The 23,190-nt window shown below is 32.9% G+C and overlaps 1 protein-coding gene across 2 annotated transcripts; it reads right to left on the reverse strand.

Annotated features, from left to right (window-relative positions):
* Positions 1-1,067: 1,067 nt before the first annotated feature.
* Positions 1,068-23,109, reverse strand: LOC139512919 (zinc transporter ZIP6-like). Of its 2 annotated transcripts, none has more exons than XM_071300895.1 (9): positions 23,010-23,109; positions 19,373-19,876; positions 17,468-17,666; positions 17,048-17,217; positions 15,270-15,437; positions 9,256-9,388; positions 6,873-7,202; positions 6,074-6,261; positions 1,068-5,301 (listed from the first exon to the last, which is right to left on the reverse strand). In XM_071300895.1, exons 1-9 carry the CDS (start codon positions 23,040-23,042, stop codon positions 5,158-5,160), a joined length of 1,869 nt encoding a protein of 622 aa, XP_071156996.1. In that variant the 5' UTR covers positions 23,043-23,109; the 3' UTR covers positions 1,068-5,157. The 2 variants fall into 2 exon arrangements, with proteins under 2 accessions (XP_071156996.1, XP_071156997.1); XM_071300896.1 differs by having other exon boundaries at positions 22,930-23,030.
* Positions 23,110-23,190: the final 81 nt, after the last annotated feature.

Here is a 23,190-nt window from a genome sequence, read left to right on the forward strand (position 1 = left end):
GGTTCTCGTTTTTTATATAGATTAGACCGCTGGTTTTCCTGTTTGAAGGGTTTTTATGCTAGTCATTTTTGGGGCCCTTTATAGCTTGTTGTTCGGTGTGAGCCAAGGCTCTGTGTTGAAGACTGCACTTTGTTTACTTTACAAATTATGAATTCAATGGAGAGTTGTCTCATACCACATCTTCATATAACTTATTAATTCAAGATACTCTAGTAGACTTATAATTAAAACTTCAAAGCTTTATATTATTAATCAAGCCCTTTCCTCACAGCCCTGATTGGTATACATAAATTAAGAGCTAACTAAATAGTATTATTATATACACATACATATTCATGGCTCTACAATCTGTTGATACCTGTATTTTGGTATTGAACAAGGTCATGTTTTTCTCCAACTGTTTATGACGTCTTTACATTAAATTTAACAGATGTTGAATGTATACTAATTAATAATTTAGTCTTAGATGCAAAATTTGTTTTTAAGCTATTTAAGAAATAATTCTTTCATGCCATGCTCTATGCTCATTTTAACATGGGTAGGCATTATATTTGTTAATATCTTTATACCGAGCATTAGGCTTAACTCATCAGAATTATTTCTGATGAGTTAAGCCTTTTTCAACCGATAGTCATAATTTGTTCTTATTTTGTACTGTTACACCACTGTTACAGATTTTTGGAGGGTTGGGGCCTTTAAACTAGTTAAACCCCACAACATTTTGTATGTGCCTATCCTAAGTCAGGAGTATGTTATTCAGTGGTGCTTGTTCTTTGCTGTGTAACATCATTCTTTTGTAAATAAATTAGACTATTAGTTTTTTTGTTTGAATTGTTTTACATTTGTCATTTAACGGCCTTTTATAGTTGACTATGCGGTATGGGCTTTGCTCATTAGTGAAGTACGTATGGTGACCTAACATTGTTAATTTCTGTGTAATTTGGTCTCTTCTAGAGAGTTGTCTCATTGTCAATCATAACACATCTTCTCATTTGTATATATGATATTGATGCATATTACTTAATCTATATTTATTTTACATTGTTACAATGACACAAATAACTGTATTCAAATTCAAATAAACACTACAGTTATAATTAACTGCAAATGTATAAGATTTATTGAGACTTTAATACATTTGATCAATATTGACACATAATAATAATCCATGAAATAAACAAAAATATCTTCATAAACCTTTATCCTCAACCCTCTTACATTGTGAAGATAATATAAAGTGATATGTTCATCATAATGGAATACAATAAATTGGCAGTGCAAACAAGCAGTGAATGAGCTAGGTGTTTGAGTATTTAGGTCTCATCAGATCTAGATCTTCCATTTGTATTTAAGTACAGTTTGTAGTTTCAGGTCAAGTTCCAGTCGGTGTTAGAAATGCATTTCTTGAATTATTTAACAGTAGTGGTAGATAGAAATATTATTGTTACAAATTAAAGATTCTAAAAGGTAGGTTTTAATAGCACAACAAATTGAGACCGACTCTTTACCAGCAAACACCAGTGTGTTGTGAGCATTGTGGTCTTTGTGTGGTATTCTATGGAGAAATCACCATATACTATCACTACATGAAATGAGTCAAGCCATTAATTGATAAAAATTTAGGTTTAAAAGAAATACTTGTAGATGTAATATTCTAAATTTGCAAATATATATATATTTATCTTACCTCCTATAGATTTATAGAGATATGATTGGTTAAAGGACTACACCTGGTGCCTATGTATATTTGGTATAGGGTGCTCTAAAAAATTCATGATTAGTTACCGTAAAGGGTTAGCAACCATATGGGGTTAGTAAGGAATTACTTCGCTTTCAAAACAATAAAGATGCCACAACCCTCTATAACATAAAAACAACCAGGTGTTGAGGAAAAATCTGATTCAACAGACGAAAAAATTGATGATGAAAGGTTGGAATAAGTTCATAAAACATAATTAAAGCTACCAAGTTGTTATTGTTGGCATAAGGGAGTTACTTCCCTTTCAAAACATAAAAAGAAATGTAATAGTTTTAACAGACAAAGAAATTGATACACGTAAGAACGATTGAAATAAATTCATAAAACAAATTTAAAGCTAAAAAGTTGTTAATGTTGGCATTTGTTTTCTGTATAGACAAATGGAAGTATGATCTACTAAGTATTGAAGACTTGATCACTTTGATAGGCCGCTAGTCAAAATACCACATGTGAAGATAATCCGCAAGATAAATTCGTTACATAGTGTGCTAGTGACCTAATACGATATATATGGGTTCAGTAGAATCGAGCTTCGCTCTCACCCCATATGGAATTTACTGACCCATATATATCGTATTGGGTCACTAACACACCATGTAACTAATAATATATAGCAAGAAGAGAATAAGGAATAGCAAATGAACCAAACATATGGCCATTCCAACGATCATCAATTCACAATTTCTCCTTTCTTCTCCAATAACATTTAAATACAAAATTACACATTATTGGACAGAGAAAGTGGTCTTATTTTGAAATAATTTTTTTTTAAATTCAAAATTCTTTTGAATAATTTTTTTAAATTCTAAATCAAGCTTAAAAAATTGTTTTCAAAAGACAATAAGTTCTTAGATGCCATTGAGTAACTGGTAAGTAATATTTACTAGTCTTTGACCTGTAACGCTGAAAAACTGTAAACATTAAGAAATAAAAAAGATTGTAACTAAAACTCAACTTGACTTGATAAAAAGATAAATGACCAAACAGAAAAACTGGATGACATAAGTGATGCCAATATAACCAAATTCAGAATAAATGATCTTTTTATATAAGCAATAAATGATTGCTGAACACAAATTAAAGTGAAAACAATACTTTCTACTAATAACTCTGTGGGCTTTATCATGTATAATGGTTGAAAATAAAAATAATAACATTGTGATTAGCCTTTAGGGCTTGGCAAGCTGTAAACAATGAATGATGATATCACACAAAATAATGGCGATAGGCCAACACATATTTTGGCCTAGGTGGGCCAAAACATTCATAATAATGGTTAAATACTGAAGTGTCCCTAACATTTATATCTGTTGAACTGGGCCCCTGGTGTAGGTGAACTAATTATATACAAAATGACTTATTATGCACTACGATTCACCAAATTACCTATTTACATGTATTGGTCATGATTAGTTGCTTTAAGAGAAACACAAAATTATGTGAACCTATCCATGTCAGTGAAATAATTATAATCTTTTCTTGTTAAACCTCTAGAATTCACATCTCTCATTAAATGTGAGCATAAAATTCATGAATGGTTACAATCTGAAATAAAGTAGTTCAGCAAGCATTAGAAACCACTTTTTTCATTATTTATACCTCAATATCAATGGGATCCTATTCTCATTATATATGAGCATAAATATGAGTATGGTTGCAATTAGATAAAGTTTTCCATTATGTAAACTACCTACTGACTGATGCATGGACAGGACAAAAAGTATATACCCATTCTGTACTTTTAGCAAAAGGTATAATTACAATTCTTATAAAAAAAAAACCAAGGTACTGTAAATGTTGTCCTCCCCAAACATGATCAAAATCAAGGGGGCACATGTTATCATTATCAATTGTTTATATAGGCAGTATTATTTGTTGTACTTAAAACCTCATAAGAGCTCATCTCTATTACAAGGCCACATCTTACTACTAAGAGTTAGTAGTATGAGAATGGTAAGGATACTGTAGTCTGTAATCATTGTCATTTAATATGTATCTACAAAACAAGTATCGTAAAAGACATCTATGAAATTATGTAACCACCTAAATGAACATCTTTAACTTATATGCAAAAAAATAGTCCACAAGACATAAGATGTTTTAAACATCAAGGATTTTAAGTCAATAAAAAAGCAGCATTTTTTTAAACTCTTGAAATTAAAATACTTAAAATTGAACTTTACCAAGTCTACAAAATATTAAATCTCATTATTATACATCTTTTAAATCCATAACATATATTGGAATACATGGACAAAATTTTTATCACACTATTCAAGTATTACATTTCATCTTAAAAATAATTGCATTCTAATTTTTTCTCCTCAGGGAGACTCCCTGCAAATAAAATGAAGCTTCCTTTTCTTTTGCAGGTTTCAATCGACCCCCCCCCCCCCCTTTCCCCAACAACAACAACCCATCTTACAGACAAAAAATAACAGATACTATCAAAATCAGTAAACAATTGTTTTAGACTTGTCACTTATCATCCGTTTTCAAAAAGAGATAGAGCCATCAAAAGACCTAGACATAATCATATATTTTCTATTTTTTTTAAACCCCTTAACTGGAAACTTTGAAGGTATATAAAACATATCTGTTCACACAGGGAAATGTCTCACCTGTATGTAGTGTTGATAATTAAATGCAATATTTTTTTCAAAATAAGAACGACAAAACTTTAAAAGTATCAAAAACTTTCAAATTCCATGAATCCTGTCTGAATATGCTGAGCCAAAAAATCTGTGAAAATGAGATATGTCAATGCTAATTGAGCCGCATATTAAAAATCATTCACTGACCACTAAATTTTCCCTTAAAACAATCCTTATCACAAACTTTAATGTGAAAATATGCAAAAGTAGCAAACATGACTTAGCAAGGGGCATACAAAATCTCCATAGAAATGGGATGCATATACAACGGCATACCAAATATCATTGATATACCACATCTTGTTCCCTATAAACTGACCTTATCATAAACTTTTACACATTTATGATGCAGCCTGTGGAAACAGCAGGCTGGAATTCTCACTTCTGCAATTTTGTTAAGATGAACAGAAAATATAATATAAATGCATAAACAGATGAAAGCAATTCCATGAGCCACTTCTGTTCAACAAAGAACATTGTTCAATTTGATTTTATATAATTCCATGATAAGTGTACTGTATAGAAAGAGAGACACCAAATAAAAGAAAAAGTTTTTTGAGGTTCCATTTGTACACAAAGGATTTCTTAAGTCATTGTAAATTTGTATAACGGACATCAATAAATATCATCATTTCCTACTGTAATTTTTACCTTCATACAAAACTTATACACATACTACATAATCATTCATTCGTTAAGCACTACTGGAAGCACTAGGTTTTTTGTTTGATCAGCTGATTCATATCAGAAGATATTCTTCAGGTCATGTTCAAATATAGCAATGAGAAACATTATTCCTCCTCCTAACATCATTCCTGAAATCTGTAACAAAAGATGACAAAGTGGATGCTCTCCCTTCTTTGTATCTACATCAGACACCTGTGGAAGCTGAAAATAAATAATTTACACTGTCATTGCAGTTATGACTCGATCAAAATACAATTTTACTGACATGATTTATAACATATTTCAGTAGCAAACCATACAACTTATAATATGGTATGCATTTACATGTAATAGTAATATGATGTTGGTGATTCTTATTGTCATTTTCTGGTGTTTGTCCTTTTATTTAATAGTAATATAAAAAAACAATACTTTACAAAAAGACAAAACAATACAGGTCTGATTCAGTATGTCACATTGGTTGTTGTTTAGAGGATTAAAATATTGAACTTTGACTTGGACATCGATATAAGAAGTTGATTAGAGATTGGACGTTGATCTGAGTCGAACATATATAGCTAGGACCATATTGTGGTACTGTTGTGTCTTTTGATTTATTGCCTGTGAATCCTTCTCATAAGGAATTCCATGTTTGCCCTGTGTATACTTAATTATATGTGATACAAACATTGCAGTGAATTAAGATTTTCTAAGCCACAATTTAAATTCAGATTTAATCATCTATTCCAAACCATTCAATTCTGGATGCTCAACTTCTTTTTTTAATGAAACCATATTGAATTCAACTCAGATTTGAGTAAAAATATTCCTTTTTTTTTGTCTCTTCAGGTTTTTACAACATATAATGTTTTTGTACTGAAGAGCTTGCTGATATAGTATAAAGTATCATATATATAACCTACACAAATGTTTTATATGGCAAAACTTTTGCCTTTATTTGTTAAATAGTCCTTTTGATCATGAAATATCTTACCATATCAACTAAAGCAATGTACAGGAACATGCCAGCGACTCCAACAAAAATCCATAGGCTAGCACCTTCTATATTACCGATGAGAATACCAATACACATACCCATAAAGGCAAGCACAGATGATACACAGTTATATACCAAGGCTTGTTTAACTGTCATCCCTGCTCTTAATAAAACAGCAAAATCACCTGAAAAATACAAAACAATCTTCACATTTTCTAACAGAGGGGCAACCATTTGATTTTACTGCAAAATAAAAATGCAGGTTACTGCACATGTTGTACAATACAGAATATCCCAGTATAAAATTGGAATATGAGTTTTTATTATTTAGATTTTCATCTTGTTCACCCTATAAACTCAAATACCTCTGAACCTACAAATTCTAATTTTTAGCAAAACCAGTGATTCACAAAATTCTTTCTGGTATTTAAAATGAAGAAACATATAACATTTGTACTTTCATCAAAAGTTTTTAAAACTGGTTATGATTGTAATACTTCTCCATGAAATTATAAATTTATTAAGTTTTATTCTTATATCAGCACATATGCAGTATGGTTTGATCAAAATTCACATTTCTAATACATATTATGCATGTAGCAAAGGATTATTTTTCAGTTGAAATTTCATAAATAGTTTGAAAATTCGTCAAAAAATATCCTGTGATAGCATTCCTCTGGTTTTCCCCTAAAATTGTTTCAGCAGCTTGAGGTTATATTTTTTCCTTAGCTTTGGCAGTGCTATAACAACATAATATCTTTTTAAAAGTCTTGAAACAACCATATCAATATCTAACCTATTTCATGTGGTAGTTCATGACAGAATACAGCAATTGATGTACTCAATCCTCCTGTTAAACTTTCTGCAAAAGCTGCACCTATAGCTAAACCATCAGAAAAGTTATGGATTCCATCACCAATAATAACCATCCATGCAATAGCTGCCACTGTCTTCGGTACTTTATGACAGTGGCTATGACCATGACCACCATGTGTATGACTTAATACTAGTGATGGCTCTTCCTCGTCTGTAGACTTCTTACAGTTGACATGATTTTCATCGTCACTCAAATCATCTAGCTTGTGACAGTCAGTATTGTGAGATTCTTCAGCATAATTCTTCAAAGCTGGAACAAAAACATACATGTAAATAAGAAGATGTGGTATGAGAGCCAATGACAAAACTCTTCATCCAAGTAGCAATGTATAAAAAGATAACAATTATAGATCAAGGTACGGCCTTCAACATGGAGCCTTGGAATTGGCTCACACCAAACAGCAAGCTATGAGGTGGCCCCAAAATGACAAGCGTAAAACAATTTAAACAGGAAAACCAAAGGTCTGGTCGATAAAAAAAAACATAAATGTTATAGGATTGACAATAAAACAGGAAGTTTTTTTATAATAACTTCTCTTGTGATGACAGGTCCAACCAAAGGACAATAAGACTGTAAGTGAGACACTGGCTTCTAAAACAGATACAATGGCTCAATCCATTTGTGTGAGAGCATGTGAACCTCTTTACAATTAACACCAAACATACCTTTGTGTCCAGGATGAATGGCATGTGAACCTCTCTAGAATTAACACCAAACCTACCTATGTGTCCAGGATGAATGGCATGTGAACCTCTCTAGAATTAACAACAAACATACCTTTGTGTCCAGGATGAATGGAGTGTGAACTTCTCTAGAATTAAAATCAAACCTACCTTTGTGTCTAAGATGAATGGCATGTGAACCTCTCTAGAATTAACACCAAACATACCTTTGTGTCCAGGATGAATGGAGTGTGAACTTCTCTAGAATTAACATCAAACATAGCTTTGTGTCCAAGATGAATGGCATGTGAACCTCTCTAGAATTAACATCAAACATAGCTTTGTGTCCAGGATGAATGAAGTGTGAACCTCTCTAGAATTAACAACATACATACCTTTGTGTCCAGGATGAACGGCATGTGAACCTCTCTAGAAATAACAACAATCATACCTTTGTGTCCAAGATGAATGGCATGTGAACCTCTCTAGAATTAACACCAAACATAGCTTTGTGTCCAAGATGAATGGCATGTGAACCTCTCTAGAATTAACATCAAACATAGCTTTGTGTCCAAGATGAATGGCATGTGAACCTCTCTAGAATTAACATCAAACATAGCTTTGTGTCCAGGATGAATGGCATGTGAACCTCTCTAAAATTAACATCAAACATTACATAGCTTTGTGTCCAGGATGAATGGCATGTGAACCTCTCTAGAATTAACATCAAACATAGCTTTGTGTCCAGGATGAATGGCATGTGAACCTCTCTAGAATTAACATCAAACATAGCTTTGTGTCCAGGATGAATGACATGTGAACCTCTCTAGAATTAACATCAAACATAGCTTTGTGTCCAGGATGAATGGCATGTGAACCTCTCTAGAAATAACAACAATCATACCTTTGTGTCCAAGATGAATGGCATGTGAACCTCTCTAGAATTAACACCAAACATAGCTTTGTGTCCAAGATGAATGGCATGTGAACCTCTCTAGAATTAACATCAAACATAGCTTTGTGTCCAAGATGAATGGCATGTGAACCTCTCTAGAATTAACATCAAACATAGCTTTGTGTCCAGGATGAATGGCATGTGAACCTCTCTAAAATTAACATCAAACATTACATAGCTTTGTGTCCAGGATGAATGGCATGTGAACCTCTCTAGAATTAACATCAAACATAGCTTTGTGTCCAGGATGAATGGCATGTGAACCTCTCTAGAATTAACATCAAACATAGCTTTGTGTCCAGGATGAATGACATGTGAACCTCTCTAGAATTAACATCAAACATAGCTTTGTGTCCAGGATGAATGGCATGTGAACCTCTCTAGAATTAACATCAAACATAGCTTTGTGTCCAGGATGCATGGCATGTAAACCTCTCTAGAATTAACATCAAACATAGCTTTGTGTCCAGGATGAATGGCATGTGAACCTCTCTAGAATTAACATCAAACATACCTTTGTGTTCAGGTTGAATGGAGTGTGATGAACCTCTCTAGAATTAACACCAAACATACCTTTGTATCCAGGATGAATGGAGTGTGAACATCTCTAGAATTAACAACAAACATACCTTTGTGTCCAGGATGAATGGCATGTGAACCTCTCTAGAATTAACAACAAACATACCTTTGTGTCCAGGATGAATGCCCATAATCATATCTTCACAATCAGGTTCAGTCGTTTTTCTTGCATGTCCTATAAAACTGGTGTTTTGTTCCTTACTATATACCGTCTTGTTATTGGTGTGTTTAGATTTACCCTGTAAGTAAATAAAACTAGATACCATTGAGATGGGAGCCATCTCTGTGGGCCCCGCTGTCAATAACTAGGGGTAAATAAGTTGTATGGATAATCTGATATGAAGCCTTATTTGAAATTATTACATAGTCTCATGTGTGATTTTATTCTAAGATTTTAAGTTAAAACTGATAAATATTCTCAACTTACTTTCATAGTATAATAGTGATATGACTCGAGAGGTAGAGCGGACACAATGTGTTAAGAACAACTAACGGATGGACCTTTGACATAGGATGCATACATTATGACACATTCTCTGGTGTTGGTTAATATATATGTTAAGTTGAAAATTTTTGTCAGGTATAAAGTATGAAATAATAACAGCTGTCCTCTCAAAATATAGTGTGGATCAAATTTGTTAGCGATGGACAGACCAACAGACAGACAGACCTTTGACCTAGGAAGTTGAACATACATCATGACACACCCTCTGGTGTTGGTTAAAATGAATGTCAAGTATAATATTTGAAATCATAACGGTTCTCAAGATATAGAGCGGACACGATCTTCACCACAGGACACGGGTTGTCAACTGAAACCAAAGTTTTTGACCTTGACCTTTGACCTAGAAAGTTGTACATACATCATGACACGCCCTCTGGTGGTGGTTAAAATGGATGTCAAGTATAAACTTTGAAATCATAACGGTTATCTAGATATGGAGCGGACACGATCTTCACCACAGGACACAGTGTTGTCAACTGAAACCAAAGTTTTGGACCGTGACCTTTGACCTAGGAAGTTGTACATACATCATGACACACCCTCTGGTGTTGGTTAAAGGGAAACTTCGCAAAAAAATCAAAAATTGATATTATGTTCATTCTGTATAAAAATGTTCAAATTCATAGATATTAAAGTTTTATTCCGCTAGATAAGCGATCACCATCGATTTTAAATTTAGAGTATCAATTCTCCGAGATCCGCCATCTTGTCTTCTTTCCCGATGAATAAAAACGATATGTCTATAAACCACAAAGAAACAAAACTACAGTAACCGATGTAGTCGTAATTGCGTGTCGATATCTTGTCAATCGTACGGTTGTTTAATACGACTAACTAACTTGATACGGAAAATATTCTTACTTTTTTTTAAATTACCATGGTCTGTTGTTTTTAAACTGTTGATATTGGAATTAGGTGAAAAGTCAAAGTTGAAATCATAAATAAGTGTTCCGTGAAAATTGTTTTCGAAAATCTAATTTGTTCATAATTCTTTAAAGTAATAAACTTTTTTCAAATATATTTTGATCTTCCCTTATCTGATCACCAGCATGGCTAAAGGTATTACTTCCAAAGGTATTGTGAGGGGTGTGAGGTGACACGTCCAGGTATTCAAGCGATTTCCTGTCGGGCTTGCAAGTTCATGCATCGTTTCACTTCTGCAGGTATTGATCAGTGTACACGGCTGATAACTTATAACTTATAACTTTCCATTTTGAACTATCAGATGTATAATATACAACTCTGTCTTACTTGTCATTACTAAACTCATACGCTTGTTTATAAATAACATTTCTGGTGTAAAGAATATAATTCATAATATATAAATAATACCCAAAAAATAAGATTTGATGAAATTAAAATCTATTTAAATATTTTTTCCAAGGGTGAATTTGGGAAAATGTAATATATAGTCATTGTCAATAGTGAAGGACAGATTGGAACAGACCAGAAATATTGATTTAAAAAAATGTACGCACTTGCCGACGATTCGTTTATACGACTGGATATAAAGTTACGGAACTATAGCGTAATTTAAAATATATACGTGTATACATTGAACATAAGAAAAAAACATATATTTTGAATAAATAGGGGTAAAAGTGTTGTAAATAGACTAGCCAACGTATGCCAACAGTATGTAATCATCGAATGTCGATAGACTACAGTTGTATACCAAAAGAAGAAGAGAACCAATTTGATTTAAATACAGGTCGATGTATAACTTTTGCTTTGGTTCATTGAAGCTGTGGACCTAGGAAAATCACAGATTTATATTTCAATAAGATTGTTCTCAAACAAAGGAAGGAATTCGTCATCACAATTGTTATATATGCCACTGGACGAACACTAATTATCCCCAGGGGATGTGAATATTTTGCTGGGAAACTTTTGAGTATCAAAGTTTCAAATTAATTTAGGGATTTATTTTCTTTCTTGGTATTCAATAACCGAAAAAAGAATAAATTACTTGTTCGCTAAATAGGGATATTCTTGTCAGATAAAAGAATTTTAGTTATATTTAAAAAAATAGGGAAATATGACATTAAATTGGTTCTGTCTTTTTTTAAACATCGTTAAAACGATGTGTGTCTAAGGTGAACGCCACAAGAACCCTGTAATACTAGTACGAGAGTATAGCATGTAAACATTCCTTCTCAATAATATGGTTGTATTGGAAAACTTTTCATACAGATTGACAACTCATTGTCCGATATGCATGTAATATTTGCCACATGACGCCCATAGTTCTTTCTACCATCATCACCTTATTCCTTGATATTGCTGTAAACATCGATGGTTCACACCCAAACAAAATGGGAGTAATGAACCTTCAGAGCTTCTCCGTGTTATACACTTGTGAAATATATAGACGAAATTTCTGTATTGAAATGAATCTACATCTCACAAACAGGATTTTCAAATAACGATTTTGAGTAATCACCTTACAAACCAATATAAACGTATGGCAAGATATAACCATGATGGAATTTAGTTTTTGTCAGAACTCATCACTATATCATAAACGTATACGTATATATATGCATACAGTTTCAAATATCAAGAACAAGCGTTCGATGTCGATAGTCTGTTCTCTAACTGTTCAGAGTTAGACATGTCACTTGTTCATTCTTGGAAGCCTTCATATTCCCCGTCTAACGATGGGAACTCTTTCTGATTGTGTTGAATATAAATGCTTGTATGGTAATTCTGTCGTTTATCTGTACAAGCGGTTGCATTTCCTCTCCTTTTCCAACAAACAAACGAACGAAACGCAACTAGTCTGATTTCTCTGGAGCTCATCCTCAATGGCTCTTATACGTCAGGAAACTTACATGTATACTAATAATGATAGTTTCATGAACAACGATGTATGAACGAACTATTATAAATTCGTCAATATCTGTAATGCATGACTAAAGTATAACTTTTATTACAACTACTGTATTACTTATTTGGATTAATGACGGCTATCATGTTCAACATTGCACAACTATTATCATAGAATTTTAAAAAAAATCCTCAAAAATCCTCAAAAGATATAATGCCTTAGCTTAGATAATTAGTATTCTTTTCACAAAAAGTTCGTGTAAATGATTGTCAAATGAATTTAATTATGTAAGAATAAAATGTTAAAAAGAAACTAAAAAAAAATTATGCATGTTGTATGTTGTATTTTTTTGTCAATTAAAAACTTTAAAATTGCAATAGTTTTATTAGCATTTAAACACAGCCAGATTTGAATACAAGTTAAGAAATTCCGGTAAAGTCAATGATATCAAACAGATGTACAATGGTATATCAAATTGGGTAATATTGCATTTAGTTTTTATTAAAGATTAAAACTACTATTTTTTGCTTCATATTTGAATCTTTACGCCAATTGCCGCTAAGAAAGTAATCAAAAATTGTTTCCTTTTATTTTTATACACTTTCGGAATTACGAATCTGAATTTTATTTTCAATTAATTTACACAATTTAATTATTGTATCTTTATTCTCATCGTGTATTTAATCTTAGTGTATTAACATCATGACAGCATATACTCTAATCCTTTCTATTTATCCTTTCCAAATAACAACATTTATACCTGTGTACGCTTGAACTCACACCTGCGGCTAAATAGCTACAAGGTAAACGAATTGACCTCAAGCCGAGAAATATACAGTGACCTTTACAAAATAATATACACACTCTGCTCACACATTAGTTGCATTGAAATGATTATCAAAACAATAACGGTAAATAGAACTGAAATATTTTCAGTTCAATATCAGTAAAAATGTTCAATAAATATTTTATGAAAAAAATCTCAACAATAATTAATTAAATTTATTCAAAAACATTTACTAGAGATAATTTTATAGGAGTTTAATTCAATCAATACAAAACGGTATATATATGCATATTCACTTTCGTTCATTCTTATATTGTGGTTTATAACTTCGACCATTCGTCAGCTGTGCGCTTTTAATTACGTATATTGTCGATAAGCTATAAGAGTTAAACAGATTTTATTTTTTCCCAGAATTCAATAAATCGGGCTAATACGTCAAGACCCACTCGAGAATTCAACCAAAAAAGTTACAAATACTTGATTTTTTCCGTTATTAGAAGGAATATAAATTTAAAACTTTGCAAATGTGTTTTTTATGTTAAGATGAACATAATTAGATGATAAGTAAAAAATCGCGGAATTTCCCTTTAATAAACATGTTAAGTATTAGGAATAAAATCATAACGGTTATCTAGATATGGAGCGGACACTATCTTCACCACAGGACACGGGGTTGTCAACTGAAACCAAAGTTTTTGACCTTGACCTTTGACCTAGGAAGTTGTACATACATGATGACACACCCTCTGGTGTTGGTTAAAATGGATGTCAAGTATAAACTTTGAAATCATAACGGTTCTCAAGATATAGAGCGGACACGATCTTCACCACAGGACACAGGGTTGTCAACTGAAACCAAAGTTTTTTTACCTTGACCTTTGACCTAGGAAGTTGTACATACATCATGACACGCCCTCTGGTGGTGGTTAAAAACATGTAAAGTATAAAGTATGAAATCATAATGGTTCTCTAGATATGGAGCGGACACAAAGTTAAAGTGTTACGGACGGACGGGGCCCTAACAAGTGAAACTGCGAGCTACTGCTCAATGTTGATACCCATGCCGCAAGTGGATAATATTAATGGTGTAAAAATATGCAAGTGTTGAGTGATGAATCTGTAAATGCATCACACAGTATAGCTTACTTGTATAAGCAATGAAACAAAATTTCAGAAATCCTTGTATTGAAGTTCCTGAGAAAAATGTGACAAAAACTTTCAACTTGGTTATCATGTGTAAAATCATACAAATGTTCAGTAAACAGGAAGTTGTCAAGTGATGAATCTGAAAACACATCACATGGTATACATGGTATAGCTGACTTACTGACTTATATAAACAATAAAACCAAATTTCAGAAATCCTTGTATTGTAGTTCCTGAGAAAAATGTGACAAAAACTTTCAACTTGGCTATCATGTGTAAAATCATACAAGTGTTCGGTAAACAGGAAGTTGTCGAGTGGTGAATCTGAAATTGCATCACATGGTATAGCTGACTTATATAAATCCTGAAACCGAATTTCAGAAATCCTTGTATTGTAGTTCCCGAGAAAAATGTGATGAAAACTTTAGCATACAAGTGTTTAGTTATCAGGAAGTTGTCGAGTGATGAATCTGAAAACGCATCACACAGAAAAGCAGACTTATATAAACCCTGAAACAAAATTTCAGAAATCCTTGTATTGCAGTTCCTGAGAAAAATGGGACGAAATTATTCATGGGACAACAAACTGACGGAGGGATGGATGGACAGACAGAGGTAAAACAGTATAACTCCCCACCCTCCTCCCTTTTTTAAAGCAGGGGTATTTCAAGCGTGGTATAAATATTGAAAAGTGTTTTTAACTGAATAATATATTTTTGTATACAAGCTTTACATCAACAGAATGGCCATATCAAGTTTGATATCATGTCATTTTTAGTATTGACCATGGCCAGTCGAGCTATTTTGAAGGCAGAAATTCTTTTCAGTTTAATTGGTATATTTGATACCTACATTGTTTCTTTTGCGTTTTTCTTGTGTATGTATTGTCAAGAGTCTTTCTATCAGAAAGAAGAAATATATTCCTCCAAGTCCACACAGTCCTTTCAATACAGATGACATATGCTGTGAGTTGTCATGTGAATCATGTTCACCATGCGAGGAATGTCCACCTTGGAATGCCTGAAATTTATGTAGAACTTTATTATACATACAGTTTGTGTATTAATGTTGGACAAAGGCTAAATGTCAGCATAAAAGAATTGTTCCACTTCAAATGTATCATGTAATTAACAATCACTGTTGCCATGTTGACAAACACCAAAATTTGTACACAATGGAGTACCAATGAATAAAGTGGTAAATTGGTAGAGCCTTCTATCATTGTATGCAGATCACTTGATCAATTGAAAGTGGAATTCAAAAACATTAATACAGTATATAGTATATTGTTTCCTGTCAAGTCCAATTTACATTTGCCAATTTATCTTTTTAAGATTTGCCATAGGACTCAATGGGCATGCATTATTGTCTTTCAAGATTCATCACTTTGTATATGAAATCAAATTTAAAGTGCTTGTGAGTACTGAAGGGTAAAGATTTCTTTCATTTTAAATTAGGAACTCAAAATTAAATATTGCATTGTATTAAGCACTGGAAGAGAATAATTCAAATTGGTTTTCAACTACAATGAGGTACAGAGATGACTCCAATATGAAATATTTCCTAATCAATGACACTATTTTTTTTAAAACAGATACAACAAGTGAAACTGCGAGCTACTGCTCACTGATGATACCCCCGCCGCAAGTGGATAATATTAATAGTGTAAAAATATGCAAGTGTTCGGTCAACAGGAAGTTGTCAAGTGATGAATCTGAAAACGCATCACACGGTATAGCTGACTTATATAAATCCTGAAACCAAATTTCAGAAATCCTTGTATTGTAGTTCCTGAGAAAAATGTGACGAAAATTTTCAACTTGGCTATCATGTGTAAAATCATACAAGTGTTCGGTAAACAGGAAGTTGTCGAGTGATGTATCTGAAAACACATCACACGGTATAGCTGACTTATATAAATCCTGAAACCAAATTTCAGAAATCCTTGTATTGTAGTTGCTGAGAAAAATGTGACGAAAATTTTCAACTTGGCTATCATGTGTAAAATCATACAAGTGTTCGGTAAACAGGAAGTTGTCAAGTGATGAATCTGAAAACGCATCACACGGTATGGCTAACATATATAAATGTTGATACCAAATTACAGAAAGGGTGGATGTGTAGTTCCTGAGAAAAATGTGACGAAAGTTTCATGGGACGGACTGACTGACGGACTGATGGACGGACTGATGGACGGACTGACGGACGGACAGACAGAGGTAAAACAGTATACCCCCCCTTTTTTAAAGCGGGGGTATAAAAATTGTACAAGGGGCATGAATATTATAATTTTCTTGACAAAGATGGTTTATCTTATATGTTGTTGATGAATAAATTATTGACAGTGAGTACCTTTACCCTTTAATTCAAACTAGATTTTATTAAAAGAATCTTCATTTGCTCATGTTGGTAATGTCTTTCGTTTCTAAAGATGGAAATGTAAAACATGAAACCGGGAACTTTATATGATTAAAATATGAATTTCCAATTTCAAAGAAGTTATTATGTAAATAAATGGTGTCACTATACTGTCATTAGCTGATTTTATACCCCAAAAAAAGCTTTTTGGTTGACATGTCTACCCTCCCCCTAATGTTTGGAGGTATATCATACATTGTAACTAAACGTACATGAGGAATGAGATGTAACATAGCATCTCCAGAAAGGGCTCCAACAGCTAACGCTACCAAAAACTGTAACAGATGATTATAGAAGACTTTCTGCATGATAGGAATAACAGTTACACCAAGTAATCCTACTAAACTGATCGCAAGCACTGACAGACAGCTGAATCCCCATACTGAAATAAAAAAACATTTAGTGAATTCATTTAACTGCATTCGGCAATTTTATATATATTGGTTTACAAACAGTTCAATCTACGAAAAAACATGTTATATACACTTCTGGACGAAGTGTCCAATAATACAAATGCATATCATCCATTTAGACAAAATTTCAAATTCAAGACTTCCTCTTTTTACGAAATTCCAGGGGACTGATGGAAGGCTTTTAACACATTTCTTTTTTTACTATCTTTAGCTGCATACCTTCTGGTAGACGATAGCTACTCTCTGACGTATTCAGATGTTGGTGTATTCCATCGGGATAATGTTGATCTGCATGCTCTAAACCCATCAACATGAACAGTAACCCAGGACAAAAGTTAACAAACTGGTTCCTTGTTATACCATCTGTATATCCATACTCGTGTAACAAACTGTCAACATTATATTTGTTATTTTTGTCCTAAAAAATTAAAGCAAACATGTTTTTCCTTTACAAAAGTTTATATACAGGCAAAGTGAGCAACAATGTCTCAGTTTGTTGTTACAGAATGTTGTATGTGCTTTGCTATAGCTTGATTAAGGTCCTTTAAACATTAGGGCAAAATAAAAAAAATATGTTTGTTTCCCCTCCCCCCACCCTGATTTGAAATTGACATTGAGTTTTCCATGTTTACTAGAAGTTTTCACCAGTTTCACCAAGTGACGAAAAAGGTTTATTTTTCATTGCACTGGAACAAAATGCTAACTTTATCTGGTTAGCATTTTGTTGATTTGATATTTGTTGTACAATGTATATACCAAATATCAAATCAATATCTTTATGCACGAAGTGTGGGAAGCTGTCAGATTTGCAGGAAAGATGTATGGATAGAGGGAGTGCAAACCTGAAGTCCCCTACCAACGAACTAAATAATTCAAAGAAGAAATATATCTATTTTTTTATTTGTTATGATCATGTTCTTGGCAATGAGAGATTGAAACAGCATTCAAGATATTTAAACTTACTTGTTATTTTTTTTTCAAAAGGGGTCATTGGTTGTTGGTTTATCATGTTTATATAATGAATTTTAACACGATTAATTGTGAGCAATTCAAAACAGACTATTGTTTGAAAAATCTTTGTCCAATGTACATATGTTTTGAAAATTTGGGTCTGCAGGTAATTTAGACCACAACAATGGCATGAATGGCAAGGCAGGAAAAATTCACCTTGACAGTTGTTATGTGAAAGGCTGTGAAAAATAACAAAAAGGTTTTGATGCTTGGAAAATTTAATACTTAAAAAGTAAATGTATTGATGAGATCCTTCAATTCTCCCTGATGTCTCCTTATTAGGTTTGGCCCTCAGGGAGAAGTCACTCCTTATAATTCTGAAGTGTGGTGACCCCCGGTGTTATACAAATTAAATCATTAAAGGAAAAGAAGTAAAAAACAATTGAACCAAGTAGACATTATTAAGTCTGATGATTTAACAAGTAAAAATGTACATTGTCACCTTTAAAGTAAATATATAGCCCATTTGATCAAATGTCAAATGTACCTTCAGAGAAAGTTAAGCATGTGAAGTATGTAAGCCTACAAGATAAGTTATGATTTATGTAAATAATCTATATACATGTATGAATGCAAATACCTTCCAGCAAGTTACAATGTATGACAGTTTTCTATCCCAATGATCAATTAATATTGCATATAAATTACAAAATGTACTCTTTTATCGTTTTTCTTTAACATGTTTAAAGATTAGAATTGATAAAAGAAGAATTTCATTATTCATTCATTATGTTCATATAATACATTGTATCTGGTTATTTCATACCACATATATCATGTAAATATATGTATCATACTCGTGCTATAAAATAATACATGTACAAATGTACATGTATGTGTGCTCAGTTGGTACAACTTTCTTAATGCATCTTTAATTTTATCTCGCTAATCTTGAAAATGATGAGTCCAGGACTCATGGATTCACCTTTATACCAATGATTTAGTGAAAATGCTGATTATATAATAAATGTCTCTTTTAAGATAATATCTAGTGTCCGATATACATGGTAACTCTAATAGATACATTTTGAACATTATCATAATGATAATATATATACATGTACATGTACATTGTACAATGTTGTATGTTTAATACACAATGTAAATACTCACTTTAACAGAACTGTCATTTTTAGTGCTAATCTTCAAAGATCTTTTTACTTTGTTCCTGGGAGTATGATCTTCCTCTTCTGAATGTTTTTGCTCAACTTCATGGTGATTGTGATCATGGTCTTTGCTGTGATCATGGTCTACGCTGTGATCATGGTCTCGGTTGTGATCATGGTCTTTAATGCTGTGAACATGACCAACTTTAAAACCTAACTGTGTTAACATTTTATCCAGCCCATCATGTGTCAACACACCATTTTCATTACCAAAATCTTCAAATAACTTAGAAATAAAATATTCCCTCTTTACAAGTCTCTCATCTTGTGATGTATTACTGAAGTTCTGTGGAATGATCTGTTTCAAGGTTTCCTCGATTGGGTTGATAGGTTTTGGGGTGACTTTATCATACAAGTTGCTTTGATCTGTTTCTTTACCATTACTTTGTTGAGGTATAAAGGACAGCAAAAATAATGCTAGACATACAAAGCATAGTTTTGAGGAACACATCTGGAATAAAACATTACATCATTATTGACATCCCATTAGTGTATGAAAATGTGTAAAAAGAAAGATGCCATATGTATAATTATATATAACCACCTCAAATGTACACATAAAAAAATATTGAAAATTTTTCTTTTATGGCAAAACTTTTTTATTTTTATTATTTCCCAAAAAATCTTGCTTCTGGTTTTCCCACCTAATTAATGATCACATATTCATGTAAATACACATTGTTCAATTATATATAATTACCTCAGTGCACATGGCTATGTACAATGTATACCCAGTGGCGGATCCAGAACTTTTCCTAAGGGGGGGCCCGCTGACTGACCTAAGGGGGGGCCGCTCCAGTCATGCTTCAATGATTCCCTATATAATCTACCAAATTTTTCCCACAAAAGGGGGGGGCCCGGGCCCCCCAGGATCCGCCTATGATACCTAAATTCATTTTATATTGTAGAGTTTAGTAGTCTGTGATGATAGAACATTTAGACTTCAGGGTTAGAATTAAATATTTTATCTTTTCAATTTTACACAATCTATGTCATGTATGTTCTTTTTTATTAATATTTTTATATAGATTGAAGAAGAATTGGTATACTGTAAGTGTCAATGATACCATTCTATATCCATTTACATGATTTATACACAGGCGGAAACCCAGTTGAAATAGAACAAAAGAATTGAAGCTCTTTGTTAGAGAAGGCGATAAATGCTTGCTGTAATGTTTACTATAGCGACAAAAATTCAATTTATCTATTATCTAATACATAATTAAGCAGAACAATTAGATATCAGGTCCACGACATGGGTGTCTATTCAGTACGTTGGATCTTAAAAATGCATTAACCTCTGATTTAAAAAATAAAAATTAACACAGACAGAGGACATATCAATCTATTTGTTCCTTAAATTTCGTTTCTGCCCTTAGCTTCCCCTATGTGACTCAAGAAATAATTCCCAGAAATGGGTGACAATTGCATCAAGAGAAAATAGAAAATCGAGCGCATCTTTTTATGTTAAGGTGTGTCTGAGTTGGATATTTTGTCTTGAAAACATAACTAGAGGCTCTAAAGAGCCTGTGTTGCTCACCTTGGTCTATGTGTACAATGTATATATATTAAACAAAGGACACAGATGGACTCATGACAAAATTGGGTTTTTGATGGTGATGTGTTTGTAGATCTTACTTTACTGAACATTCTTGCTGCAAACAATTATCTCAATCTATAATGAACTTGGTCCATTAGTTACAGTGGAAAATATTTAGTAAAAATTTACAAAATTTATGAAAATTGTTTAAATTTGACTATAAACTCATGATAAAGGGCAATAACCCTATAAGGGGTCAATTGACCATTTTGGTCGTGTTGACTTATTTGTTGGTCTTACTTTGCTGTCCATTATTGCGGTTTACAGTTTATCTCTAAAGGGCAGATACATCTTCACCTAGTGAACAATTTTATTCTCTTCAGATTTGCTCTAAATGCTTTAATTTGGTTACAGAGATATGAATTTTACCCTATGTATTATTTATAGCCATGTCAGCCATCTTGGTTTGCGTTCAGGGTCAGGGAACACCTTTATAAACAAGTTACACTAATGATGAGTTTGTACAAGTTTGGTTAAATTTGGCCAAGTAGTTTCAGAGGAGAAGATTTTTTTGTAAAAGATTACAAAAATTTACAATTTAAAAAAAAAAAAATGACTATAAAGGGCAATAACTCCTCACTGCTGAGTGAAGTTCATTTGTTTATCGGAGCCTAGGTATGTTTGTACATATAAAAAAGAATACGTGGTACGATTGCCAATGATACAACTGTCCACAAGAGACCAAAATGACACAGACATTAACAACTATAGGTCACCGTGCGGCCTGAAATAATGAGCAAAGCCCATACCGCATAGTCAGCTATAACAGGCCCCGATAAGACAATGTAAAACAATTCAAACGAGAAAACTAAGGGCCTTATTTATATAAAAAAATGAAAGAAAAACAAATATGTAACACATAAACAAACGACAACCACTGAATTACAGGCTCCTGACTAGGGACAGGCACAAACATAAATAATGTGGCGGGGTTAAACATGTTAGCGGGATCCCAACCCTCCCCCTAACCTGGGACAGTGGTATAACAGTACAACATAAGAAAGAACTATAAAAATCAGTTGAAAAAGGCTTAACTCATCAGATGGACAAAAATACAAGTGGACGTGGCCGGGTATGATCTTTGTCTTTCTTAGGCTTTCAGTAGTTCTTCAATGATCTGTGATTTAAATAATTGTTTTTTTTTATGCAGCATTGACTATATAAATTCTACACAAGAACACGAAATACAATTGCCATTTCACGATGACCTAACTAACAATTAAAAATTTCCTGCATGTTGATTTTTTTTTACAGATTTCAAGAAAACACGGTGAATAACCAGTGGAGGATTCAGGGGAGAGTTCTGGGGTGGCAACCCCCGTTGTTTTGGACGATCAACGTAGGCGTCCCAGAAAATAATCAAATTAGCCTAGCCAGACGTTATATTTTATTTGGACTACAGCTGCACATGAAATAAAAATGGCAAAACACGTTGCACGCAAAATAACCCTTTACCCCCCTCTTAAGTTAATGCAATTTAAAATCAGTTGAATCAGTTTATTTATGTTGTAGCAAACAAATTTCTTTCAGTGAATGTATGTTGTAGCAATGAGTGTTGTTTTCGACATCTCTTTTCACCAAACCAAATCAAATGATTTTATTCATTGTTAATATTTGGAATAAAGTGCAAGCACACGTACCGCGTGCGTCACATAATTTACTCGTCAGAAGTAAATAAACAAAATCATCACACTGTTGACATTATCTTCCGAAAAGAGATAGGATCATCCAAGAGATATCACTTATCTTGGATATAAAAGTTGTAACAAATAATTTCATGGCTTGTGTGCCATTGAATATAAATGTGAACTGCAAAACCAAATGCAAAGAAGAACCATCTGATACAACGTTCAAACCTCAGGCCTGATGTTGAAGTGTTTTGTTTTTGTCATTTGTTTACTTACATTTAGTTGTGTACTGGAACTGCATTAGACTCGATTAAAACCTTCCCATTTCGTTTCGGTTTCCCATGTCGTAAACTTACCGTAAAATTCGTTCCGTGTGCAAACCTTTCCATGTGAAGACAACAATGGCTGCTTCACCTTTCAGTTCTGTCGTGTGAATTCACCAATCGTAAATGATCGCTAGATTACGTAATGAAGTATTGATTTTTGAGGCTTTATATTTTTTTGTAGTTTGACTAGAGTTGTCTTTCTTTGAATAGT

The sequence above is a fragment of the Mytilus edulis genome, chromosome 2 (genome assembly GCF_963676685.1).
Source record: "Mytilus edulis chromosome 2, xbMytEdul2.2, whole genome shotgun sequence".
NCBI classification, from domain to species: Eukaryota; Metazoa; Mollusca; class Bivalvia; order Mytilida; family Mytilidae; genus Mytilus; species Mytilus edulis.

Excerpts from the sequence above, each read along its gene's own strand:
- LOC139512919 (XM_071300895.1), bottom strand. The coding sequence starts at position 23,042 with ATGGAAAGGTTTGCACACGGAACGAATTTTACG. Across the intron at positions 17,667-19,372 it reads AAAATGACAGTTCTGTTAAA|GACAAAAATAACAAATATAA; the intron begins GTGAGTATTTAC and ends TTAATTTTTTAG. Across the intron at positions 7,203-9,255 it reads CATTCATCCTGGACACAAAG|CTTTGAAGAATTATGCTGAA; the intron begins GTATGTTTGTTG and ends TTTTTGTTCCAG.